At 45.5% G+C, this 27,439-nt stretch overlaps 2 protein-coding genes across 4 annotated transcripts in view; both read right to left on the minus strand.

Annotated features, from left to right (window-relative positions):
- The window catches only part of Spata31h1 (SPATA31 subfamily H member 1), a 38,559-nt gene extending 38,212 nt beyond the window's left edge, over positions 1-347 (minus strand). The window contains exon 1 of the mRNA XM_023566331.2: positions 214-347. The gene's annotated coding sequence lies outside the window, so the exon portion shown is untranslated. The remainder of the gene's footprint in view (positions 1-213) is intronic.
- Gckr (glucokinase regulator) lies at positions 232-27,337 on the minus strand. 3 transcript variants are annotated; one of them, XM_063230598.1, is made up of 19 exons: positions 25,804-27,119; positions 25,351-25,506; positions 25,107-25,175; positions 24,435-24,503; positions 23,975-24,048; positions 23,572-23,638; positions 23,334-23,387; positions 22,338-22,432; positions 19,186-19,291; positions 17,833-17,951; positions 17,245-17,343; positions 16,958-17,055; positions 16,398-16,474; positions 15,414-15,510; positions 15,130-15,227; positions 14,960-15,043; positions 3,857-4,006; positions 1,010-1,144; positions 232-573 (listed from the first exon to the last, which is right to left on the minus strand). In XM_063230598.1, the coding sequence occupies exons 1-19, from the start codon at positions 25,861-25,863 to the stop codon at positions 403-405; spliced, it is 1,878 nt and encodes a 625-aa protein (XP_063086668.1). In that variant the 5' UTR covers positions 25,864-27,119; the 3' UTR covers positions 232-402. The 3 variants fall into 3 exon arrangements, with proteins under 3 accessions (XP_063086668.1, XP_063086659.1, XP_063086674.1); XM_063230589.1 differs by adding an exon at positions 27,241-27,337 and having other exon boundaries at positions 456-1,144; positions 25,804-25,969; XM_063230604.1 differs by lacking the exons at positions 232-573; positions 1,010-1,144; positions 3,857-4,006 and adding an exon at positions 13,200-14,424.
- Between the last annotated feature and the right edge of the window lie 102 nt (positions 27,338-27,439).

Here is a 27,439-nt window from a genome sequence, read left to right on the forward strand (position 1 = left end):
CCCCTCTCCTATCCTCGTGTGTCTGTCTCTTTGGGACTAGAAAGTGCGTGGTTTGCACGCGTAGTGTACCTGTGTGTAACAGGGGAGGAACCAGGGATGCAAGAACCGGCTTTGCACCCCAAGCCAGTGCAGTGAACGATCGCAGACCTGCTGTGGGGACCCACCGAGCCGCCCGCCCTGGCCCCTCCGACCCATTCACCGCGCCTGACTTACTGACTCCGGAACGTCCGCTTCCCAAAACGACAGGCTCCGTTTTATTTCTGAGATCACAGTACGCTAGCGAGAGTGGAAGCCGCTGTGTCCGGAGCCAGCACAGTCCTGCAGGGCGGAGCAGCTCTTCCTCCGCACCCCGGGCTGCCGGCGCCCCCACCCGGGCTCCCGTCCCGCCTCCCCACGGCTGGGTCATTGCGCCGCGGGCTGCACGGCCTCCCGCGGCTCGGCGCTGCGCTTCCGACCCGGCCCCGAGAGGGCGCTCCTGACCGCCTCGCAGACCGAGGGAGCTGCAGCCGCGTGCGCCCGAGCCGCGGGGATGGAGCACCGGAAAAGGAGGCTCAGTAACGCGACGGGGATGATCTGCGGGAAGAAGCAGCGAGAACGGAAGGCTGAGAGGACGGAGCTGCAGCTTTCATTCGGTGCAGGAGCTGGGAGCCAAGGGGGGTGTGCAACAACAGCCGGCTGTTAAGACTGGAGAATGCTCACAAAATGGGTGAGGGACTAAGAGGAACCTTCACCATGACCCAGGCAGCTCCTGTTCATCCTTCAAAACCCAGTCTAAGAACCTCCTTTGACGCTTTTTGGACACCCCCGCCCCCGGGCAGAAAGAAAGGTCTCTTTTCTGCACCTTTTTCGCACCCCCATCACCGCTTGTCACAATTAGATTGCACCTATGAATGAGGAGTTTATTGCGGGCAGAATATAGTTGAGCTTTGCAAAACCAGTGTCCCGGCAAGTTCTCAGAAAGTACTCGCTGAGAACTTAGCTGTAGAGTGACCAGCAGGGGGCAGCATACCTGTTCCTTCTCGTGTGCAGCCTGGACGTGCGTGGAGATGGGAGCGGCCCGAATTTCATCTGTCAGTGGCTGAGGAAAGTGGATGGCTTGGAGGAGGCTCTCAATGCAGCGCGCTTTGGACTGTCCAGAGAACCGCTGTGGACAGAGTGGGCCGGTCAGGGTCAAGGCCAGGAGTCAAGGAAAGAGAAGGAACTGGGGAAGCGAGAGGCTGGTTTGTTTCACAGTCCTCTAAGGTAAAGAAGCACTGGATTGCGCGGCGTGGTGGCGCACACCTGTAATCCCAGCACTCGGTAGGCTGAGGCAGGAGGTTCGCGGTGACTTAGAAGGCAGCCTGCGCTACATAGCAAGACCTGCCTCAACTCCCCCCAACCACCAAAGAAGCAGTGAGTTACAGGGATTGGTGGTGTGCAGTGCTGGGTGAGCTAAACCAAAATTAATGGTGAACTGGCCAAATTTTCAAATATGTCCCAACAACTCCACAGATTGGTTAATTTTAAATTGAACTCTCTCCAGTTTCCTCCTTAAGCAGCTCTACCCTGCAGCCTGCAATCAAGACATTTGCAAACAGTTTCCATTTTGTTACTATCTTCTCCTCTGTGTAGCCCAGCACTGTCCAGAAATATGATGCAAACCATATATGTAATTTAAAATCTTGTATTTTCTGCATTAACAAAGAAACAAGTGGCTAAGTGTGGTTGTTCATGCCTGTAATCCCAGCACCTGGGATGTTTAGGCAGGAGGATCGCTGCGAGTTCAAGGCCAGCCTGAGCTACATAGCAAGACCCTGTCTCAAAAAGAAAAGAAAGTGGTGAAATTTTAATTAATGTATTTTATTTAAATTTTTAACATACTCATATTTCAACACATCAGCAATATTAAAAATTACGAAGGAAACTATAACCTTTTTATAATAAGTTTTGAAATCTGGTGTATATTGTACAACTACAGTACACCCCAATTTGGGTATTCAATTTGCAGTGTTAAGGAAGTAAAATGCAAACCTATAAAAAAAAATACAATTGTATTTAGTGAGAGAAGTTACATTGCTTCAGTTTTTACATAAAAGTAAAAATTCAGCTGGATACAGTGGCTGAAGCAGGAGGATCACAAATTCATGTTTAGCCGCCTGAGCAACTTAATAAAACTATCTCACATTAAAAAATAACGGAGTGGGATGTAGCTCAGTAGTAGAGTATCCCTGAGTTCAATCCCCCCATACTGCAAAATAAATAGTTCCTCAGTCATTTTAGCTACATTTCAAGCACTCAAAAGCCCCATGTATTGGAATGGATTGAAGGTTAAAAAAAAAAGCCCCATGTGGCTGGCAGCCATCATTTTGAACAGCAAAGCTCCAGCTATATTTAGCAAGTCCAGACTCTGTCTAGCTTTAACCTTTCACAATCGTTTCCCTTCCTGACCTCTCACCAATTTGTAAAATGACTCTGCAGACCTGTATCCCCTACATACTTTACCTCATTCTCCTTCTGAGTCTTGGCTAAGGCTCCTTCTTTTTTTTTTTTTTTTTTTTTTTTTTTTGGTCTTTTTCATTTTTATTGGTACCAGGGACCAAACTCACGACTACCTGCTTGCAAGGCAGGTGCTTATGCCGCTGAGCTAAATCCCCAGCCCCCAGCTAAGATGCCTTCTAACAGGAATCTTCTTCTGCCCGCATCAAGTGATACTCACCAAACCTAATACAAATATCTGCTCTCCCAAGGACCAGGGATTTAGCTCAGTGGCATGAGTGCCTGCCTGGTAAGCATGAGATTGTGAGTTCAATCCCCGGTACCAAAAAAAAAAAAAAAAAAAAAAAGAGGAAATAAAATCTGCTCTCCCATGAAGCTGCCTCTGTATTGTCACCTTCTTTGTCATTCTACTGGACTTCAGTGAGCTCCACAGGTTGTTTTAGGAACATGGTGAGAATTCACTAAATGTGCACAGATGGATTCCTTTTACATAGAGCTGCCAGATTTAGCACACAGAAATGCAAGACATCCAATTAAAACCGAATTTCAGATAAATAATGCAAAAAATTCATCTATGTCCCAACTATTGCATGACTGTACATATACTTAAAAAGTATCTGAAATTCAAATTTAACTGAATGTCCCAATTTTTTGTTTGTTGCTAAAACTGGCAACTTCAAGGTCAAGGATGACAACTTCAAGGCCGTCCCTTGTGGTATCTGCTCAGCAACTCTTCCTCTTCCTTCTGGTTCTAGCATCTGGATTTTCTTTCAGGGAAATACTGTTCCCTATGCTCAGGCTACAAGGTCTGATTGAAGCTCACCTGGGGCCCCTCCTCTGCCACCATCTTGAAGGACAAATGCCCCATCCTCTGATTGGTTCAGTAGTGCTCATATGACCCCACATAAGCCAATGAGGGCCCTTCCTCCAAGCATTTCTGGGATTCACAGGACAGAATGCTCTCCTCCCACCAGGTTCACGAAATTGGCAGGATGTCTGGCTGGCACTCCATGACCAATATGCCTTCTAGTGGAGAAAATCTGCCAGAGAATGAGAGCAACATAGAGAAAAAGAGAGCTAAGGTCTAAAGGTTCTAGACGGTATCATTAGGGCATCTGGCTGCCCTAGGATTGTTCAATGATGCAGGCAATCAGTTGCCTTTTTTAGTTTAAACCGATGTGAGCTGGGTTTCTATGATATGCTTGTAACCGGAAGTCTCTTGGCTAATAGTCACAGCTTACACTTGTGTGCCCATGTGTCCACACACACTCAGGAGAGGGTGCTCTAGATGAAAGGAGGGGGAGACCTCTATACTCCCTGCCTCTGCAAAATGCCTTCCCACAGCAGCCTGGACTTTGAGCTCTGCCCATTATGCTCCTACCTGCAGCATGGCCAGTGCCCGCCAGAAGAGCTTGGAGTTGGCAATGCGGAGGTCCAGCATGTGGTTTTGTAGGATCTTTCCCAGAAGTACGTGGGCTCCTGTGCTCACTGTATTCAGCACCCACTTGGTGCTCAGCTCACGTTGGAACTTCTAAAAAGGACAGATATATGCGGACATCAAGGACACTGAGTGTAAAATGGGACTGTCCTGGGCAAACCCTGCAGCTTTGCTCACTCATGCTTTTGTCTACTGAGAAGACAAAACTCTTCTCTGACTCCATCTATAGTAGGGTTTTCTTGCTAAGATGTCCCTTTTGTTCCTTGATACTAGACAAAGAGGAGTGGACTTCTGATGCGATGATGTTTACCACTTTGCCACAGTCATTCCTGGATCAGTGAGAGAACGTGTAAAAGCTTGTTGAAAATGAATATGCACACACACAGGTACTGTGAGTATGCCTGCCGTCTGCCCTAGCCCACATATGTCACCCACTTTGTGGCATTTATAACATCTATTACTGCACTTGGAGGGCAATAGGGGTATTAAAGTAAAGGTATTAAAGGGATCCATGTGATGCTAGTAGGCTAAGAAAACAGGCTGCTACTACTTTTATTTCTTTAATCTAGAGCCCCTGAAATAGCTGGGCATATAAACCCCCAGGAGAGGGTACTGGAGGACATTCAATGAGGCTGCCGGGCATATGTACTGATCCTATAAGCTGAATGTCACGCCATCCCTAGGACAGAGTAAATTAGATTTGGGTTATATCTTTATACTACCAACCATTTTTACTATTAACTATCAGTAACACAAACATTTTAAGGTTAACATAGTTTGGAGCTCGACATGTTCATTTTATTTTTATTATTTTTGGGTTTCTGAGACAGAGACTTGCTATGTACCTCAGGCTTGCCTAGAACTTGTGGTGATCCTCCTGCCTCAGCCTCCCAAGTGCTAGGACTATAGGCGTGCACCACCATGCCCAGCAACATGTTCATTTTAAAATTCATATGGGAAAATAAACCTACAGATATAGCCAGGAAAATCCTGAGAGAGGAATGACAGAAAGACTAACCCTACTGGGCATTAACATACCATAAAACGTCTATGATTAAACATAAGGTAGCAGCAATAGAAAGACCAAAGGAACTGAATGAAAACTCCAGATATGAAACAATGCACAGAGCATTGAGTGGATCATTCAGGCAGCATCCCAAATCACTCAGAAAAAGGTGTACTTAATACAATATAGTGGGAGAAATGAACAATTGCTTGGAAAAATATAGAATTGAAATTCATGCCTTATCCCATTACATAAGAATAAAATAAAGAACTGAACACCTAAGCATATTTTTAAAAATTCTTACAAGAAGAAAACATGAGTGAAAAAACACGAGTGGAATTCTTTTACCACCTAAGTGTAGGGAAAAGCTTTCTGTGTCTAAAGTTAGTGAAACATTGATAAGTTCAGCATCAGAAAAGTTAATTCAAACTGTTGCATGGTTAAAACTCAAAGAAATATTTGTAACACATATCAAAAATAAAAGCTTAATGTATTTATACAGAATCAAAATCAAAGGATCAGAAAGCCTAAAAGCCCATTAGATAAAGAAGTAAAATGCACAAACAGTTCATGCAGGGAAAAAAAAAAAAAAAGATGTGCTAAAGTTCTTTAAGCAGATAAAACATGCTCAGCTTCACACATAATAAAAGAAATACAAATGAATGCTACACAAAGATGGCATTGCTCATCTATCAGGTCAGCTGACCTTTTTCTAAAAATTTATTTAAAGAAAGACTAAACAAAACAGAAAACTGGTAGAAATGATACATATTTTCAAAGAAAAAATAAACAGAAATCACTGGTTGATGTTTACATATTGTTCTCTTGCAAATAGTTGTTCAAGATACAAAAGTGAAACATAAAGTGGGGATTCAAACAGCAAGACTGCAAACAGTTTGTTCAACTATCCAACAAAACTTAGTAATGTGGTCATCAATCCTACACACTTAAACATACATGCAGTTATCCATATCTTCATTTATGTTGAATTAAACAAACCAAAGCAGGCTAAAATCACTCTGAACAAAGAATAATACTATTGGGGCTGGGGATTTAGTTCAGTGGCATGAGTACCTTGCCTTGCAAGCAGGCAGTCATGAGTTCGATCCCCGGTACCGATAAAAAAAAAAAAATAATACTATTGCTGGATTTCACATCATGACACTCTGGGATCAGCACTGAGTACTGTAGTGTCTTTTTTTCTTCAAAGTATCTGTTCATTTCATCATGTGTCATAACATCAGTTTTTATAAACTGTTTATATGTTCTACACATGCATGAGTCTTAACATGTATTTCTATCCTTCCTATATTAGAGGGAGAAACAAAACAAAGCAGGACAAAATAAAACATATTCCTATAGACACATAAAATGAAAAAGACATAAAACCGCTGTACGAGGAGTTCTATCATGGTTACTGTGTTGTCTCTTGTTATCTTCATTAGAATTAGCTGTATCATCAGACATAGTGTAATATATCAGTATTAATAAAAACACAACTTTGTAAATAGTGTAAAACTACAAAAACAGGTAGTAATCAAACCAGGATGGGTATCGTAGTGAATCTTGTCATCTTCTGTGTAGGTGCCTATACTCTCAGACTTGATACTATCAATCATAACAGTTTTGAATAAAATCTGTCGATACCAAACAGCAATCAAACAAACCAGATTTAACTAAGATCAGTCATGATAAAACAGTATAAATTATACTGGGCTCCAGATTAAATTAATAGGAAATTAAAGATGATTACTGTACTATATCCTGATATATTTGGGATAGCTGTCTGTACCCTCAGATCTAGTGCATGTAGACAAACTGGGCAGAATAAAATCTAAGCAGAGTGGTGCAAGTAATATGGGTTTTAAATCCTGATACACTATTAACAATATCTTCTGCCGTCTTTTCTAAGACTGTTCCTCCCCTTTTACTCCCCCAGGGTACACTCTGCATTTTTGGGTCTCACCAACACCCTTGGTTTTAAATTGAGGAGGCAACCTGCTATTTACCTAAGTGGTTCCGAACCTTCTCCCTCTTGGACTTGACCTCTAGTTGTATTCCTTTGCCTATTAAAGCCTGTCTTTCCAACCTACCCACAAATGCTGGTCTAGTTGCCCCTATTTCTCTCTGGTTCCCTATCACATAGAGCATTGTTTTCTCATATTTGATTTTCGGTCCATATACCCTTTTTCAGGTTAATTATATTTCCTATAAAGAGCATCTCGATGGACCCTACCTCCTGATCTACTCTGCCTGTGATTCTCTTTTTTATTTAGTGTATTGAGGCCATCTATATTAGAGATTATAGCCAACCTCTCTGCCTCATTTCTGTTGTGCTCTTTTTCTGCCATTAGTTGTCTGTCTTCATTTCGCTTTCTGCTCCATTCATTGAGGCCTCTCTGCCACTGTTCCTGGAATCCTGGTACTTTTCTCTCTCTCTAGAATGTCCTGCAGTATTCTCTGTAGAGTTGGATTGGTGGTCGCAAATTCCCCCAATTCTTCTTTGTCTTGGAAGCGTCTTGTTTCTCCATTAATTTCTAGAGACAGTTTTCAGGGTACATCAATCTGGGATGGAGGTTATTTGCTTTCAGGGCTTGGAATACTTCACTCAAAGCTCTTCTTGATTTGATGGTTTGTGTCAAGAAGTCTGCTGTAATTTTGATGGGTTTTCCTTTATAAGTGATCTGTTTCTTATCTCTGACAGCTTTTTTTTGGTCTTTTTCGTTTTTATCGGTACCAGGGAATGAACTCACAACCACACACTTGCAAAGAAGGCGCTTATGCCGCTGAGCTAAATCCCCAGCCCCTTCTGACAGCTTTTAATATTCTGTTCTTATACTGAATTTCTGGGATCTTGATTATTATATGCCTGGGTGTAGCTCTGTTTTGGTTATAGGTAGCTGGAGTTCTGTATGCCTCATACACATGAATATCGTTTCCTTTTCCTATGTTTGGGAAGTTTTCCTTAATAATTTCTATGAATAGCCTCTGTAATTCCTTTGTTTATATCCCTGCTTCTTCATTCACATTCTTTATTCTTAAGTTATAGATCTTCTTGTCATCTTCTAGCCTTTGTATTGTTACTGCTTGTTTCCTTATTTTTAAGAAATCTTTCCTTTCATGATCCCACATTGCAAACCTGTCCTCCAGTTTGAATAATCTATCCTTAGTTTCTTTCAAGCAGTTTTGCCAGCTTTCAATGGAGTTTTTAATTTCCTGGTAATCTCTTTGAATCTGCTTCATGTATTCTACATTTTTTTATATTCTTCATCAAACGATTCTCCCCATTTTGTGTCTTCTTGAGAGGTACTTAGCATTTCTTTTATTAATCTATTTATTTCTTGCCTTACTTGGTTAAATATTTCATTTTTGAACTCATCTATGAGGTCCCAAAGATATCTCTTTATGTCCACTGGTGCCGTGTCTGATATTGTATGCTTGCTGTCCTCATTCTCCTTTGTATTTACCTGTCCTAGATCAATGTTCTCAGGGTCGGGGGCTGGGGGCTTTTTCTTGTTGCTTCCTCTTCTCATATTTTTTGTTTCTTCCATACAAGTGTATAGAGGAGGCCCCAGTTTCTTTTTTTGTTGGTTATGGTTCTTCTGAAGAGCGCTGGCTAGGTGATCCTGCCCCCACCAGTGTGCTATTGTGGTGCAACCAGGGGCAGCATATGCTGGCCCCTTCCCTCTGGGTCAGTCAACCTGCTGAGGCCTTCACTGTGTTAGTGTGCGCCACATGTTGGGAATTGGTTTGGGATGGCTTATTGGGTCTCAGCCAGGGGTGTGACGCCAGCATACCCCACCAATCCTGTCTGGGAAGGAAACGACTGACTGAAGCCACTGCTGTTCCTTGTTCTTGCCAGTCCTGCCCGGTTCCAAGATGTGGAACCCTTTTCCATGGAAGGGTTTTATTCCCCGCACTCACTGCAGGTTGATGCAAGTCCCCTGCCAACTCAGCTCTCTGTTGGGCCTGCCGACTCCTGACCTCGGTGCAACTTTGGTTCCAGTGAGTACAAACAGTGGGAGTTCAGGGAGCTCAGTAAGTCGCAGCTGTTCAAGTTGGGGCACTGCAGTGGGAGCAGTGAACCTTTAGCTGTTCCAATAGTAGCACCGAGACTGCATGTTTGACTGGTTCTTCTCACCTTAGTTTCTTCCTGGGTCAAGAGGATCCATCTCCCTCTGTCTGGGATTCCCCATGCTGTGTTATTTTGGCATCTAAGTTGACTATCTCCTCGAGTTTCTGTAATCTATCCACCATTTTTACCGGAAGCCCCAGGTCAGCTGACCTTAATCCAAAAGTTGGACAAGAGCCCCTGCTCTACTCCAGTAATGGCCCTGCCAGCTGAGAAGAAACAGGAAGGAAGGTGCACAGCCCCCCATCCTCCAGCAGCAGACCTGCCAGCCAGGGAGAGCCAGGAAGGAGGCCACACACTCCTGCCCCCAAGACACAGCCCCCACCTGGGCTGTGAGACAAAACCTACCCCTTCACTCCCCATAAACACCTGGCTGGTTTGGAGGAACACAGGCTGAGATGACAGCAACTGAAGTAAAGAAACAACCTAACACTTGCATTGTTTGATTGACTTTGCAAGCCTAAAGCTGGTAGTCTGAGCAGCTACTCGGAGGCTAACAATACACAATACAGTAACTACCATGGATTTCCTACTGTCTTATCACTGTTCTGTTTCATTTCATTTTACTGTTCTGTTTTATTCTCTTTAAAATAAAAGAATTTTAAGAAATAAAGCCATGTGGGCTGGGAGGTGAACCAAGAAACCAATCTGTGCTCTCCTGTGAGCAAGCTGGCACACAGGCTCGGAGACAAGAAGGGTGTGCTCGCCACACACACCTGGTAAGCAGCTGGCTGATTTGGAGGAACACAGGCTGAGATGACAGCAACTGAAGTGAAAAATAGTAACGACTTAATACTTGTATTGCTTGACTGACTTTACAGGCCTAAAACTGGTAGTCTGAGAATCTATTTAGAGGATAACAGTATGCAACACAGCAACTATAAGGAATTTCCTTCTGTCTTGTCTTTGAAATCCAACATTGTTCTCACTGTTTTGTTTTTTTCCATTTTATTGTTTTGTATTATTCCCTTTAAAATAAATTTTAAAAATAAAATAAATAAAAACAAAAGTTGAATAATGCTCTCAGAGATGCCCATTGGAAGTGCATTCTCACACACTGCTGGTGTGACAAGTAAATGGCACAACCCTTACCATGTTTAACAAAAGTACTTCTATATGTGGCCACTGATCCAGCTCTAATGCTTCTAGAACTTACCCCAAAGAGACACTTCTAACATTACAAAAATACACGCATATTCTCTGCATTGCTATTGGCAACAGCAAAATACTGGAAACAAACTAAATGTTCTATATAGGAGACTGACTAGGTAAAGTATTGTACATGTACACAGACAGACAGACAGACACACGCACACACACACATGCAGAGCAAGAAGGAAGGAATCTTCAGTGATTTTCAGAACACCTTGTCAAGCAAAAATACAAGGAGGTGTGCTACTTTTTGTCTAAGAATATTTTTTTCTTTTTCTTTTGCAAAAATGAATACAGCAAAGAGTGTTCAGATGTGGATGTGAATATTTCAAAAAACGCCTACTTGAGTAAGCTCTTATCTTTAGTATTACATTGAAACAAGTAAGCTAGGTGTGGTGGCACATTCCTGTAATTCCAGCATTCTGAGAGGCTGAGGCAGGTGGATCCCAGTTTCCCCAGCCTGTGTGACTGCATTTTCCTTGAAAATGAGGCCTACTCAGAAAATAATCAGTCTTGAAAACTAGAGATCAACAATGCCGATCCCAGTCACCTGGCCTTGCCTGTTGTTGCAGGGCAGCTACTGAGCAAGAAAAGAGTGAGGTATAATCTTCTGCACAGCACTGGCCATTGCCATGGTAACAAGCAGCACTTATTTCCCAGTTAGGTCTTATTTGGGGGGAAATACAGAATTTAGCAACTTGATAAGACCCTGTCTCAAAATTTAAGAAAATTAAAAAGGGTGAGGATGCAGCTCAGTGCCAGAGCCCTGAGTTCAAATACCAGCACCATGAAAACACATTGACAACAACAAAACTCGGGAGTCCAGAATGACACGACCCAAACATAGGTGGAGAAAAAGAGAACAAGAGGATGCTTTTCCTTGCATAAGAATGCCAACTAATGATATAGATAGAAGGAGTAGAAATAGAAGCCACCATCGTAAGAACTGATTCAGCAGGAGTCACCTCAAACCATGGAAGGAGCTCTGAGCAAAGGCGAGAGGGAGCTAAGACTTCACCTGCACCAGGCACCGAATGCAGCCTCGTCAGTAAAAGCAGAAGCGACATCAGCCACCCCCAGCGTAACGGTTTGCTGGTAAGGGCACAACATCCACTCTGTGCTCCTGCCAAGACATTTAACCTGAATATAAAGAAGCAAGCGACCAATCCACAGTGAGGCATTCTTAAAAAGAGTTTGCCTAGACTTCTGAAACATCAGTGTCAGACAAACAAAGAAAGAAAGAAAGATAGAGAGAGAGAGAGAGAGAAAGGAAAGGAAGGAGGGACAGAGGAAGACACTGTGGAATATTAAGGCAAAGAGACCTGATAACCAAATGTAATACATTGTGCTTGATTGGGTCCTGGATCCTGGAAATCAAAACAATCCAGGGAGATAATTATGAATATGCTCTGAATAGCATGGTATTATGCTAATCATCTTTTTCTTGAGTGGATAATTACATTGTAGTTATATAGGAAAATATCCTTGTTCTTGGAGGACACGTTCTGAGTAATTGGTGTGAAATATTGTGGTATCCCTGTTTTCTTTCAAATTATTCAAAGAATAGAAATAAAACACAGGCGAAAAGGATTGGTGCATCTAGGGGAAAGCAGATGGGTGCTCTTTGTCCTAGTCTTGCAAATTTTAGGTTTGAAGCTTTTAAAAATAAAAGTGTGGGGGCTGGGGATTTAGCTCAGCGGCATAAGCGTCTTCCTTGCAAGTGTGCAGTCATGAGTTCGATCCCTGGTACCGATAAAAACGAAAAAGACAAAAAATAAAAAATAAAAAAATAAAAGCGTGGGGCAGTTTATGTCAAAAATATTTCTACAGACCTAGCATGGTGACTCACGTCTGTAATCTCAGCATTCGGGAGGCTGAGGCGGGAGGATCATAAGTTTGTGCCCAGAGTGGGCAACTTAGTGACCTAGTGAGAATCTGTATTGAAAATGAAAAAGGGTAAAGTAGGGATGTAGCTCAGCGGTAAAGGTCCAGGTTCAGTCTCCAGGAACACACACAGGCACGCGCACGCCCACGTGTGCAGGTGCACAGCCTACAACTAAGGATTTATAAGCCCTAATGGAACCCGCCTTCTTTCTCACAATATTAATTGTCAGCAAGAAGCATAATGAAAGATAAAGGCCACCAACTAAAAGACTGATGGACTTGAGTGCACTAAATGTCTCTATGTCAAAAATATATGTAAAGGGCCGGGGATTTAGCTCAGTGGCATAAGCGCCTGCCTGGCAAGCTCGAGGTTGTGAGTTCGATCCCTGGTACTGATGAAAAAAAAAAAAGATAAAAATATAAAAAAAGAAAATAATAAATTAAAGCAGAAAAAAGGGCTACTTTTCTTGCTCTACACATCTCTTAAAATTAGAAAGAAAATAAATGGCCCCTAAAACAGAATGGGTAACACATGCCACTCTTGAGTGCGCCCTAGACCTTCCTCTCGTAAATCTTTTTCATGCCTTTTTTAAAAAAAAGAATGAGTGAATATCCCAAAGAGACGCGAAGAAAAAGTACATGGGAAAATCACGGGACCAATATACACGGTTAGTATGTAACCAAGTAACTAAGGAACTATAAATTAAAGAACACCAAAAGTCTTTTGTTTGGTCTGTGGCTTTGGTGATTAGCAAAAGTATATGAATTGAAGATTAGTGAAGATTTATGTTTGGGATGGTGTGACAGAACAAGAAATTTCACAATTTGTTTATAAATCTCTTTGGAGGCCATTTTGACCATTTACGTCAAAAGCTGTATAATTTTATGTGCCCTTTGACCAGTGATTCTGCCTTGGGGCCTTTATCTTAGTGAAATTGCCAGATGCCCAAAAGAGGTGTATATTAAGGTTATTTGGGGAGTATTCTGATGAAAATCGTAATATTTTAACTGACTCCATGTCTGTCAGACAGTGTGAAACACGTGGTGACACAGTCATACGGTGAAAAGCTATGCTGACATTAAAAACGATGTCACAAGTCTCTTAGTAAAGATGCTCATAGTTTAAAATGAAGCAAATCAATGTAAAAACAGTGTGTCAATGGCTGGACATGGTGGTGCATGCCTGTAATCCCAGCACTCAGGAGGCTGAGGCAGGAGGATCGCTGTGGTCTAAAGCCAGCCTGGGCTATAAAGTGAGTACAAACCCAAACTGAATTGCATAGTGAAACCCTGTCTCAAAAATACAAAAAAAAGAACACAAAACAAAACAACAACATGGTGGCTGGGGATTTAGCTCAGCGGCATAAGCACCTGCCTTGCAAGCAGGCAGTCGTGAGTTTGATCCCTGATACAGATAAAAAGGAAAAAGACAAAAAAAAAAAAAAAAAAAAACCCAACAACAAAACTCCAGCATGTCAAGTACAGTCCTATATTTTTCTTTTTTCTTTCTTTCTTGAGTATACTAAATGTCCTATGTTTTTCACTACAGAGCTGGCCTGCAGCCAAGGTTGATTTCTTTCTTTCTTTCTTTCTTTCTGGATCTTACTATGTATTTCAGATTGGCCTTGAAATAATTCTGTGGCCCAGGCTGGCCTCAAACTCATGGTCATCCTCATATCTCAGCCTCCCAAGTGCTGGGATTACAGGGATGCACCACCATAATTGGCTTGTATTTCTTTATTTTCTAAAGTTTTTATAATAAACAGATGTTGCTATTATAATAGTATTTTTCTTTAGAGGAAGACTAAAAGGTCATACATTACTCTTCTCTACTATATCCTCTGCCCTTGTGAGAGATGCTTAACAGTTCTTGAATGAATGAATCAAAGAATCTATCTTAAATCTTAGGCGTGGTTGAAATTTATTCTGTATGCCAAAATAAACCACATACTTCGAGTCACAAGACTTGAGTTTAATTCCTGATTCATTCCTTGGCCAAGATCACCATCCCTCAACCACTTAGTCTTAGCTGTGAAATTGCAAAACTAAAAGCATTCCTTAGGAGACTGTTACGGGACCTGAGATGACACATGCAAGCTGTTTTATAAGGCACAAAGGAACATGCATCTTAGGTGTCATGACAACGTAAAGAACCCGACAGTGAGGTGGGGAACGTGCCGTGAAGGAAAGCCAACGCAACACAAGGTTTGTAGAGGTCAGTGTATGTGGGGAGCATGCCTTAAGAATCCCGAGTCCGTGGAGGCAGCTGTGAACCGTCAGGTGGAAGGAGGTGACTGCTGGAGAGACTATGTCTCCCCCAGGCGACCCTTCAGGGCTCTGGTTATGTGAGGAAAGCAAAACTCAGGGAGAGATGTCATTTCTCCTAGACCACACAGCAGAGCTGGCCTGAAACCCACTCCAAAGCCCGCTCCAAACTAAAGTGCAAAGTGCACACACACATTATGATTTCTAGGATTACTGGTTGGCGCTTGTCCTGGATTGTAACAGCATGATCAAGCAGGGGCTACATATTGGTCAATTCAGCATAATGGAACACACCAAAAAAATGTGCCTTATAAGCTTTAGGAACACTGATGACTGTACCACCTACAGTTAACTTGTCCCAAAGGGCAAATGGACATGTGTTAAGGGACTGGCTGCCCATCCTGACCTTTACACATTCTAAACCCAGCAGCCTGTTGCCTTGAAAACCACCTAGTGACCCAGTAACTCAAGAATCTGCCCTGCTTGCTTGGTGGGGGGAAGAAAATCCTTCACACATTCTCCCCTGCAGCCAGGAGGTTTCTGATTTCTGGGGTCCCTCCCCTTCTCAGCCCCTCACTGCAGATATTTGTCCTCCCACTCTTTGTACCTGGACGAAGTTGCCTTCATATTCGAAGAAAAGCAGCGGCCACATGATATTGATGATGGAAGGAAAGAGCTTCTTCAGAGGGGCCTAAAGAGAAACAGGACCCAAGGTGCCATGGGGAGGAAGACCAGGCTGTGCCTGCCGCCCAGGCCCTTTGAAGGCTGGACCCTCACCGGCAGGGACTGCCCCACAGTGCTGTGCGTCAGGGCCTGGATGCTGCTGGTCTTCTCTTTCACCTGCTCCACCAGGGTCTGCACTTGTGTGAGGTTGTCTGTGGGATGGGTGGTGTTGAAAGGTGGGCTGTGTGAATGTCTTTCCTGCCACCTTGGATCAACACTCTCACCCCCGTATCTCCCTCTGTGCCAGTGTCCCAAGACCCAGAAAAATGGCAGCTTCCCTGAGTCACCCTACTGCTTCCGGATCCTCACACGCCCCCCACACCCATCTTCCCTCTCACCATCCAGGGTGAAAATGAAGATGACAGTGTCGGTTTCTGTGAGGGAGGGCAGGACGGAAGTCAGGAAGTCTTCCTGGGAGAAGGTGAACTGTGGGCCCTGGAGCAGAGGAGGATGGGAGAGTCCTTCTATGAGAACACTCTAAAGCACAGGCTAGCAGACTGAAGAGGACGTGAGGGGACATCTCATACAGCTCTTTAGGCTACAGATGAAAAAAACCCGGGTTTAAAAGTGCAGTGCTTAAAAAAATCTAGTGCTTTAGCCAGGCACGGTAGCACATTCCTATAATCCCAGCACTCTAGGAGGCTGAGGCAGGAGGATTGCAAATTTGAGCCCAGCCTGGGAAACTTACCAATTTAGCAAGATCCTGTCTCAAAATAAAATGTTATAAAGGCCCTGGGTCCAATCTTCAGTACCACTAGATAGATAGCTAGGTAGATAGATAAGAGTTTTAAACAGAATGGTGGCACATGTCTGCCATCTAGCCATGTGAGAAACTAAGGCAAGAGCATCACAAGTTCAAGACCAGCCTATGTAACTTAGAGAGATCCTGTCCAAAAAAAAAAAGAAGAAGAATAGCAGGGCTGAGGATTTAGCTCAGCGGCATAAGTGCCTGCCTTGCAAGCGTGCAGTTGTGAGTTCAATCCCTGGTACCAAAACAAAACAAAAAAAAAGGAATAGGAGTGTAGCTTAGTGATAGAACACCCCAGGTGCTACCTACAGTACTACAAAAACAAAAAACAAAAAAAAAAAGCAGTGCATTGCCCAAGATGATGTGGTAACTCACCAGACAGGAACCAGGTCTCCGGGGATAAATCTAGAGCCTTCCATTTCCCCGCGCTCCCTGTACAGCTCCCAGCCTCATGATCTCTAATCCATACTTGCTTCTAAGACTGTTTATCTGATCACACTCCCCGTCTTTCCGAGCACTCCCACCTTCTGCACGACAGTGACCCTCACACCTTCCCCCAGCCCCATCCTCTAACCTGATTGATGAGCTCAGCTTTCTGGTTAAACATGTCACTGTGATCACCAATGAGAAAGCCACGGATGTCTCGGAAATCTGGGAAATTTAAAGACAGGGAAAGAGAAACAATGGGCTTTATAGAAAAGGCAAGTTCTAGGCTTTGGGGCTGGGAGGGACAGGAAAAGTGGGCCATGAGGGGAAAGATAATCCATATGAGAGGCCATAGCTAAGCACGGGGTGGGAACAGAGGGATCAAAAACTGAGTGGGATCCAGGTGGACTCGTGGGAGGAAAAAAAAAAAACTGAGTGGGAGCCAAAGCAAGAAGCATTTGCCTTGAGGGCCAGGGATTTAGCTCAGTGGCGTGAGTGCCTGTCTGGCAAGTGCGAGGTCATGAGTTCGATTCCCGGTACAAAAAAAAAAAAAAAAAAAAAGAAGCATCCACCTGAAATGCCTATTAATTAGGACAGAACGGACGTTAAGGAATCCCCATGAATCGGCGGCAGAGGGTTTGGATAGCAGACCGAATTGGCTGGGGTCAGGTGGGATCAGGAAGAAAAAAGTGCAGACTGGGGTCCCACCAGCACCAAAGTTATGGATGCACTCCACTCCATCCATGATGGCAATGATGCCCAGGGTCTGCCAGCCAAGCAAGTGCACTCGGCCTTTCTTCTCCAGGCTGAGGATGCGTCAGAGGGCAGGACGGAAGTGATCACCACAGAAAGAAGCCAGAGATGCACACGGAAGAACACAGAGGTAAACAAAGGGGAAGCCGACCACACCCCTCCAACACAGACCCATTATTCTCACCATGCTAGTGTGACCCCAAGTCTGTTCTTAGGCGCCCCTCCAAATGCACATCGGATACCTGGTGCTGACTTGCTTCATCAGGGTGGCAATCTTGGAGCTCTGACTGTAGGTCACCTTGTGAGCCCGCTCAAAGGTCCGCAGGATTTCCAGGAGGCATCTGGGAGAGAAACCGCCAGCTCCCTCAGAAAGTGGGGGCTCCTCCTACCCCTGCTCAGGGGGAAGCATGGTTTGCATGGTTAAGTTCTAAGGAGAACCAGACTGCACTGAGGAGCACCCTGCACCAAGCAGTAGGGGTGCAGATAGGGCTTGGGGGAGGGGGGTCAGAACACTGAAGACCAGAAAGAGGAAGCCTCTTGTGAGGGAACGTGGCCTGAAGGTGGGCGAGAGGTCAGTGAGCAGCCTGGGAGGTGGGTTAGAGACCCTGGTCAGGGAAGGAGATCGGAGCAGGACACATTCTGTCAAAAGTTTGCTTCTGGATCTGGCCCTGCCACCCCCACGGCTCTCTCTTACCTAGAGCCCCCCTCCCCATCCCCCATGGCTCTCTCTTGCCTAGAGCCCCCCTCCCCATCCCCCATGGCTCTCTCTTACCTAGAGCCCCCCTCCCCATCCCCCATGGCTCTCTCTTACCTAGAGCCCCCCTCCCCACCTTTGCGATGCTGCAATGCCCCGGTCCACCGTCTTGTGGGCTGCCAATAGCAGGGTTTCCAGCAGGATCTTGGTGGCACTTCCTCCTTTCATCCGGGAGCAGCCGCTGAGGCCCTCGGGCTGAGAAAGCAACAGCTCAGTGTGAGGCTGTAGAGGACCATCCTAGAACCCACCAGGTAGTGATGCCAGGCACTCACTCTGGTTAGGAACCTTGGTGCCCCCTCCCCCAGTGTGCTGTGAGGAGGGGTGCTGGGGTGCTGTTAGTGGAGGAGAAAAGAGAGAAGGAAACGGCCACCTCTGGTCACTTGTCTGGCACAGTCAGGCTTCTCTGAGAGGAAGTCAGAGTGCTTGGGTCTCCGGGCAGCTGGGTTAGGGGTTTTTCAGAGTGCATTTCTTTTTAAGAACTTTCTATGCACTGCCGCCAGAACTCTCTTTTGTGGTAGCCTGGTAGTTCAGATACCATATTCCATGCCCTTTGACAGACCGGTGAGGCACCCAGTGCAAAGGCACAGATTCATAACGCGGAAGATGACAGAGAGAAATAGGAAAGCAGGGATCAAAAAAAGAAGACCGAGGGCCAAGCACTGCACAGAAGAGGAAGGGCTGCGCACGTGTGCAGCAGGCACGCCGCCTTCCGGTCTCACACAAGGGAGGTCAAGGAGAGGATCACAGGTGAGCCGCCCCTGGCAAGCGAGCAGGGCTTAGCTAAGGTTGATGGAAGGCAGAGCACACAAGTGACCGGGACCCACAGGCCACAACAAGGAGCAGGAGCCTCAGAGGCTAAGAGGGCCTCCCCACTGAGGGGAGGGTGGACAAAGGCAGGACAGCAAAACTACTACTTCTTTCTTTGTCTTTTTCTTTTCTTTTTTTCAGTACTGGAAATTGAACCCAATGCTTTTACACTGAGCCAAACCTGCAGCCCTTTTTGATTTTTTATTCTGAGACAAAGTCTCTCTAAATCAAGACTGGGCTTGACATTATGACTCTCCTGCCTCAGCCTCCCACAGTCCACATTTGAAATCCAAATACTGTATGTGAAAAGACACCAAATGAGCCATAACAATGGTTAGTTAAGGTTGTCTGAAAACTAACAGGAAAAAGCTCCTTTAAACAGAAACTGCCCTAGGTTGGCAAAGCATTTAATGACTACTGATTGGAGAGACAGAGTCAGAATGAAGATAAAACACCTTAAGGTGAAAAGTAAGAGAAGAAATAGGATTGCATTTAAAACATGTTAGTTGACACAAAATGCCTCGGGAGTTTGCTTGATAAACAACTTAAATCAGAAGGTCTAAGCAAGCCTGGAGCGATTCCCAGATGCTTGGGTGAGGATAGGGAGAAAGAACAGCCCTACCCCAACCGCAGGATTGAGCACAAAAGCCTCCTGTTTCTCTTGCAGTTTCTGCATCCGCTCTGCTACTTGCCGGAAGGTTGAACGCCAGTCTTCAATGGGGTCATTTCTAGGGTCCAGAGAGAGACAGGAGGAAGGGTCATCTCTGAGGCGGTGAAGGCAGGCCCTGGGCTGGGAGTCAGGTTCAAGGACTGCGCACTGAGACTGTGATCAGGGGTCACAGAGGGATGCACTGTGGAGCTCTGGGGCAGTGTGTCCCTGCACCCCAAGGACAGGGTTAATAAAGAAAGCCCAGATAAAGCCAACACACAAGTTTAAAGTTCCAGGCAAAGATCAGAACCAGAGTTTGGAGACCAGAACCTTCTTGTATCCTGGTCCTAGCGCAGAACTGACTACCCCAGCCACATCCATCCACCTGGCCTTCTGGGAGGCCCCAAGATGCCTATCATCCAAATTGCTCTCCGATTTTCCATTTTAGGGCCATTGAGAAGCCCTTCTCATTCCTGGAATGGTCTGTGGAAATCCCTCCAAAGAGGGGAGGCTCAGCGCCTGAGGGAGGGGAAAGGATCCCTAGTGCGGTACGTGAGCAGCAAGGTAAAAAGCAGTGGGCCTGGGACTGGGAAACGGGATCAATCCACCAGCAACAATAAGTTAATCATTCAAGACAGCCACAGGCTCTGTACCTCCTTAGCCACAAATTATGAAGTCTCAAGAACGAAGTTTCACATCTCTGGGGATAATTCATCACACACACACACACACACACACACACATTTCTGTGTCACTTCTAAGGCATATAAGTTTTCATGAATTTCATTCCCATTGTGTAATGTCTCCTGTCATTGTTCTCAAACTATTTTTTTGTTTTGTTTTGTTTTGTCTTTTTGAGACAAGGTCTTTTTTGCAGTTCAGGCTGGCCATGTGCTTACTTTGTAGCCCAGGCTGGTCTCGACTTGCAAAGATCCTCCAAACTCAACCTCTTGAGTGCTGGGATTACAGGCATGCGCCACCATGCCTGGCTCTATTTCCATTTTTGTTTGTTTGTTATTTATTTTTTGAGACAGGGTCCCACTATGTATTCTAGGTTGGCCTTGTACTTGTGAAAATCCTCTTCCTTAGCTTTTTCAGTGCTGGGAATATAGGTGTGTGCCACCATAACTGCCTTTAAACTATTTCTAAAACTCTCTATAGAGATCTAGGTAAGAGACTGAAACAGAGAATAGACAGCATCCAGATTTAAAATTAAGATTCACAGGCCTGGCTGGACATCAAAATCATCTGGGAATTCTGCTGCTCTTCTGGTTTTAATTACTACCCATTGTGGACTGCCTGTCCACTCTGAGACTTAGTAGTTCTGGAAGGAAGCCCAAAACTCTGTATCTTTAAAAGCTTCCCTGATGATTCTGAAGATCAGCCAAGTTGGGGAGCCACTGATTTAAAGAACAACTGGAAGATCTCCACGCCTACATTGTTTAAATTCTTCATTTCACTTAGTCACAGGGCCTGAAATTAGCATCCACTGCAGCAAATATATTTTTGGTGAAGGAGAGTCCCGCATGCAAAATGATCAGGGTTCGGAGAGTCTCAGACCCATTTGCACCCTCCTGTGAATTACACTAGAAGCAGAGAATGTGGAGCTGAGCAGAGCACCTCAGAAAGAATCCAGCTCATCTGCTTCCCTGAGATCAACCCCAAATAAACACAGGGGGCTGCTTTAATGTAATGGAAAAGCCTCTGCCGCAGGTCCTTCAATGACAGTCATCGAGTGGCCCATCAGGTGGTTTATTTAGCAGAGTCCCCCAGACCTGGCTATACATCAGAATCTCCAAGGATGGTTTTTTAAAATATATACTTCAGGGTCTTAGTGCAAATCAACAAATCAAGTGTTCTAACACAGGGGCTAAAAATCTATCTTTTTAAAATTTTTTTTTCCTTTTTTCCTCCCCAGATTAAACTCAGGGTCCTTACACTAAGCCACACTCCCAGTTCTTTTTACTTTTTATCCTAAGACAGGGTCTCACTAAGTAGCTAAATTGCCTAGGTTGGACACAAATTTATGATCTTCCTGCCTCAGCCTCCCAGAGTTCTAAGAGCATAGGTGTGTGCCACCAAAACTGGCTCTATTTCCTTCTTCCTGTTTTTCTAACAGTCTTCCAGCAACTCACACACATAACTATAGCTGCATACTATTGGTCTAATATGTTGTTATGGTTCATGTCTAGATGTCCCCCCTAAGCCTCATGCAGTCATAAGTGGTGCATTTTCAGAGGTGGCTGGATCTAGAGTTTGTGACCCTGGGACTGATTCCTGGTGCTATGCCAGGATCAGTGGCCCTAGGATTAAGGGTGTGAGTGCTATCCACCCTGAGTAGCCTGGATAAAATATAACAGAGAGAAGGAGTCATGGTGGTCCCTCACTTGTTTGCTACCTTCTGCCTGCCATAAACTTTCTCTCCCCTGCAAACCTTGTTCGCAATGCCACCCTATCTTGGCGCCAGCTGATTATGGACTGAAACCTCTACAAACTGAGAGCTTTCCTCTTTTAGCTTTGGGTGTCAGGTATTTTGTCTCAGCAACAAGAAAAGTAACTAAGACATATGTTGACTTTCTCTGAGATCAGACAAAGTGGGAATTTAGACAGAGAATAAAAGGGAGAAGATTTGGTAGCATGGAAAAGGATGGAGCGTAGATTTCAATAGCCAAAAGGAAACAAGAGAGTGCCAGAAATGATGACGAGAGCCAGCATAAAAATAAAGGAGATGGATAAAGAGGAGTAGGTGGTCTCTCAGCACCACTGCTATTACCTTGAAAAGATGTTTGGGGTTTGCCCCAATAAAAAGCACAGATCTCTGTGGTGCACATTTTCCTGACCCCATTTTTCCTTCTGTCCCTTCTTTTTATTTTCCTTTCAATCCTGTTCTAAATGTATGCTAGCTTGTCTTTTATGTAGCCTTCAATGCTTTCTGAAACAAGAAAAGAATAAATCGACCAACCAAACAAAAATACCTCCTAAACCTAGGGAGACCTTGTATTTACTGCACCATTCTGGGATCTGGTGAACAAGACTTTATCTTTATCCATCTGTCCTCTTTTGTGGTTGGACTAGCTGATGTGTCCCTGAGCCCCAGAGCTGGCCAGTCCCTATAGATGGCTCACCTGGCCATGTTCACGGGATTGAAGCCAACCAGGACCGGCAAGAATACGGCTGTGTTGTCCATGCAGTAGTCCATCTGGCCTGCCACAAAGGGTGCCTGACGGCAGTGAGAGGAGTTACTGTGAGTGTTGCCCAAGGCCCATGGGCATCAAAATCCTCCAGAACACTTCCGCAGTGGAAGCAAGAGCACGTGTTTAACACGTACCCCAGGGAGCTACGTCTTTATCCAACTCCTTTAAGGTAATCTACACAATAAAGTCTGGAAATCACTGAACTAAACTTCCCCATGCTCTCTCCTTACGCATCGTCCTTCTCCTGCAAGCTAGGATCTGGGTTTCTGCCCACTGGATTCTTAGAATCTGAGACTTCCAGGGTTGACAGGACACTTGGGGTCACCTAGCCTAGTGCTGCTCAAAACAAACACATGGGAATCTTGTTAAAATTCAGATTCAGATTCAGTGGACTTGGGGTGGGGACTGAGGTCTTGCATTTTATAACAAGTCCCACGTGATGCTGATGCTGCTGGTGCAGGGACCATAGTTAAATAGCAAAGGGCTAGGCTGGGGGACAGCTTTTTCTGTTTTGGGCCAGAGAACTTTAAATTTTGTGGTTGCGCTGATCTCTCCTAGAGTTGTGGCACAAGAGGCCACACAGACCATATATGCAAACACCAATGACTCCATGTCAATGAAACTTTATTTATAAAAACAGACAGCTGGCTAGATTGGCTGCCAGTACAGTTTGCTGCACTGCTGACCCCTGGACCCCTGCACTTGTCTATCTTGGCTGTTGATGGATTGATTCACAGTTATTCTGAGAAAGGATCCCTGTTCTCTATTCTCACATTCATACAACTGGATCCAAATCAGTACAGCGGAAATTCCTAGTGCCAAAGTTGTGTTTTGTAGCACGCACCTCATCGGTCTACCTTAGATGCTGACCCTTTCCCAGCCCTTCCTCCCTATAAAGTTCAACCCTCAGCCCATCTTCACGCTTACAGAGAGTCCCACCGAGATGCCGATGACGATCACCCTCCTCCTGCCAGCAGCCACCTAGGAGAGGAGGACAGACAAACAGTAGAGCGGGGAAGACTCCAGGATACAAACTTCTTGTGGGAAGATACTGGGGGCCAGGACCAGCGGAGGAGGCAAGATCTGGCTGGGTGTTGGGGGCTGTTATGTCCCCAGGAAAAGGAACACACAGGTCTGTGGTTAAAGTTCAGGGGAAAGCACAAACCTTCTTCAGCTCTTCAATCCCGTGTAGGGCACTATCTTCAGTCCTCTCCCGAGAGGCCACCACAGACCTAAGAAGGCAGATTCAATGTCAGTCCATTCCCTGGGAAGCAGAAACCTATGGTTTCTTAGGGAAGGCCACACAGACGGAAGGCAACGGAGGAAAACCGTTGCTGGATGAACAACCTCTGTCATGTCTGGTACCGCGACAGATTCTCCACAGAGCTGAAACGCTCAAATACCTACAAGGGCCAGGCAGGCAGCGGAGAGGGTCAAATGTAAGGCAGTAAGGAGTGATGGGGACTGAGGCATTCTGAACAAAACACTGGTCTAAAGTCATCCGAATTCAGTTTCTGAAAAACACACATTCAGGCCAAACCGAACATTCCCAGGCCAAGGTGACCTACCTGTCCCCTCCAGCAATGAGGTAAGTATAAAGAGGTTTTTGTCCTAGACCTTTCATTAGCTGGTTAAAGGAGACCTGTGTCAAGGGGGAAGGAGGTAGAGAGAGGAGAGTGAAGGAAAAATTAACTTGGAACTTCAGCTCCTAACAGGAAGAAGCTGCAGGATGATTCTCTTAGGCTAGCGCTTAGCCCAGTCCTGTTGGAATCTGCTATGAAAACGCTATGTGGAGATGATTCACCGGGGATGTGTGGGATGGAGGAACATTAGCAATAGACGGGTGGGGTCCCCCTAGGCTCAAGAGAAATGGGACTCGGGTGGGAAGAGAAAGAGAGGGAGCGAGGCGTGGAGCCCAGGTCTAACACGGGGCCCACCTAGACACTCAACTGTGATCAGCTTTATGGTCCTGGGGCTCATCTGCAGAAGGGGATCGAGGGAGACTCGATCAGGCATCAGGGTACTCACCGACATGAGGAATGCCATCCGGCCAGAGGTCCCCCCTCCACTCAGCACCACCAGCCCCCCATCTGGCTCCTGAAGAAGGGAAGTTGCCTAGGTCACCACGACAACTCAAGTCAAGGGAAGTCTTTTCTTTGATAGCAGTGGAAGAGAACTTAAAGGGTCTCCTCTATCCTTTCTCTCATCACAAAGTTGAATAAAACATAGGCCCTCTGATGCAGCAAAAAAACCCACTGGATTGGAGAAAGAAAATGGAGTTTGACTGCCATCTCTGGTTTAACTGTTTATCAACCCATTGCTTACTCTGGGAGGGACTGACAGCAACTTTGTCATCTAAATAAAACTTTAAAAATAAAAGTTTGATACTACCCAACAATTATTAGCTGGGTACATTTCAGGAAGCTACTGTGGTCTTCCTCAGCCTTGGTTTCCTTGTGTGAAAATCCAGAGACAATTATATCACCTCATATGTTCGTGTGAGGATCACAGGTGTGGAAGTCAATTCTAAAGTATTATTTAGTTAATATTATAATTATTACTGAATGATAGGATGACAATAAGGATCTAAAAGGAAGGACTGAGAGAATGGAGCACTAAGATCTGCAAAAGTAAAAAATGGTGACCAAACAAAGGGAAAGTAGAGAAACAGGATATTGGGGAGTAGTGGGGGGCTAGTACCTTCAGGATTTCTTGTACTTTCTCAGCCACTTGCACCATGGTGGTCAGAACCGATTCGCTGTACAGTCGCTGTGCGGAAGAGGCAAGAATCAAAAGCCAAGAAAAAGAGGGTGGTAAACTGGAATGGGAGGAGAAAGGGTTTTCAGGATTTACCGATCAGGAAAAACGGTCTGGGAGGGCAGAGGTTGAGACGGAGGCGGGAAGGCATTTTCTTTTTGGGGTCCAAGTGTTGGGTCTGGGTTACCTGGTATGCAGGCACGGCTTGCCCCTCCTCCTGGAAGATCTCAGCATCGCACTGCCCTAGTAACTCAACAATTTTCTCAGCATTTGCCTTGTCCAAGTCCCGGGTCAGCGGGTTTGACTTCTCTGTGATTGGCACTGCTGCCTCGTACCCAGACAGCTAGAGAAAAGCGGAGACAAAGACGGGGATGAAGCCAAAGGCTCATTTGTGCCTGCTGAACTGGGGGTGGGAGTGACGGCAGGCATAGCATGTGGATTCTGTCTTGTACATACACACACACACACACAACCAGGCACTTAGCTTGCACTTGGTGCTCTGGGCCTATTAGGGAAGGAAAATCAGAGGGAAGACAGGAGGGAAGGTGGTGTGAGCAGAAACCCAGGGAGGAGGTAAATCCAGATAAAAACCAAAATTCTAGGGATCAGTGCAAAAGACCAAAATCAAGAGGGTTCTCACCTCCCACTCGCCAGGCTCTGGGGTCTCAATCACATGTTGGAACCGTTTTGTGCCTGGCATGGCCCCCAGCTGTAGTCACGTCGTCCTGTGCTGTCCTGTTGTGTCCTGTCTGTCACACAAACCCCTCTGGTCACAGTGGCTCTGCTTCCAGCTGGCAGGGCCTTATCTGAGCCACAGAGATGATTAACCTAAGAACCTGGCCTCTCCAAGCGCCACCCCTGCATCTCTTCCTGGACCCTCCTTTCCTGGTCACTAGGCCCCCAGCTATCTGGGGAACTCTTGGTCCTCTTTGTCTGCAACTCAACTTGCGAATCTCTGTTTGTCCCCTGAAGGGAAAGACTGGAGGCTCATTGCTCTTGCCCTGTGGGCACAGTGCCCTCATCCCCGGAAAGCCTAGAGCCCAGAGGGCAGGATAGCACCTGGGCCAGTGAGAATCTGGGCAAGCATGTTCTGGGACCAGGAGGCCAGAGATCAAGGTCCTGGGGTTAACAGAAGTCAGGTGATGACACCATCACATGCTCAGCACACCCTGTCCTTCCCTGGCCCATTTTACCTTCTTTTCTCAGAAAGAAAGGCAACAGGAGTTTCAGAACCCCATGTGTGCAAGCACTAAACTGGGTATCCCAGGAGAAAAAATGCCACAGAAATAGAAATGCTGCAATGAGATGAGAAACAAGGAATCTGCCCTAAATACGTTAGCCACGGTTTATTATACCGAGCTATATACTTTTTCTTTTGTTCCTCTTTTTTTTTTGAGACAAGGTCTTGCCATATAGCTTCGAACTCATGGCGATCCTCCTGCCTCAGCCCCCAGAATGCTGAGATTATAGGTGATCTACAGTATCTCACCTGATACTACATCTCAATATGTCAATATTGACACCCCCATTTTACAGACAATGAAACAGACTCAGAAAAGTTATTGCGAAATTAGTTATTGGCTGAACTAAGACACCCAAATTCTCCAGATTTTATACTCAGCCAAAGCATGAAATAGTTTAAGGATTTATATGCTCATTGAATGCATGAAGGAATTAACAAGTCCGTGTCAAGCAGCAATAAACCCTCACACGGTTTAAAGGTAAGATTTATAAAGGTCTTTCCAAGTTGTCTCATTTGATCCTCTCCACAGCCTGAGAGGCTTCATTCACACGCTCTGCTCACAGGTGGGAGACCTGAGGTGCAGACGAAGCACCCCTTAATCCACACAGTCAGCGCGGGGTGGGGGTGGGGGGCCAGCACGCCGCTGCCATGTAGCTTCGCTCCCCAATTCTCCCCGTAAACCCAGCACTGACAGTCGCTTTATCTCCAGTTCTTAACATAACGCCAGGCAGCCCAGGGGCCGCTCACGACGTTTTACTGAATAAATGCAACAATGAATGGAAAACCAACGGAATCGCATCAGATTGTGAATGGGAAAGAGACTTAAAAACTGACGCAGTCTCCAAGTCTGAGATCCGAGATTATCCCGACGCCGTCCCCTCTCCGCTCAGCTCCCCCGCCGTGCAATCCCACCTCCCGATGCGCCCAGCGCGTCCCGGGAAGGAGGGCGGCCAGGCCCGAGACCCCGCAGCTGCGCCCCGGCCCGCGCCCTGGGAGAGCGGTGGAGCGGGGGGCCGGAGCGCAGAGCGGGCCG

This window comes from Cavia porcellus, unplaced genomic scaffold (genome assembly GCF_034190915.1).
Source record: "Cavia porcellus strain 051 isolate PalLab524CR breed Dunkin Hartley unplaced genomic scaffold, mCavPor4.1 scaffold_1, whole genome shotgun sequence".
Taxonomy (NCBI): Eukaryota; Metazoa; Chordata; class Mammalia; order Rodentia; family Caviidae; genus Cavia; species Cavia porcellus.

Coding starts and splice junctions, on each gene's coding strand:
- Gckr (XM_063230589.1), bottom strand. CDS start 25,863: ATGCCAGGCACAAAACGGTTCCAACATGTGATTGAGACCCCAGAGCCT. Junction 24,049..24,434: donor GGATGGCATTCCTCATGTCG/GTGAGTACCCTG, acceptor CCCTTGACACAG/GTCTCCTTTAACCAGCTAAT. Junction 15,044..15,129: donor CTGTGGGGCAGTCCCTGCCG/GTGAGGGTCCAG, acceptor GTTTCTCTTTAG/GCCCCTCTGAAGAAGCTCTT.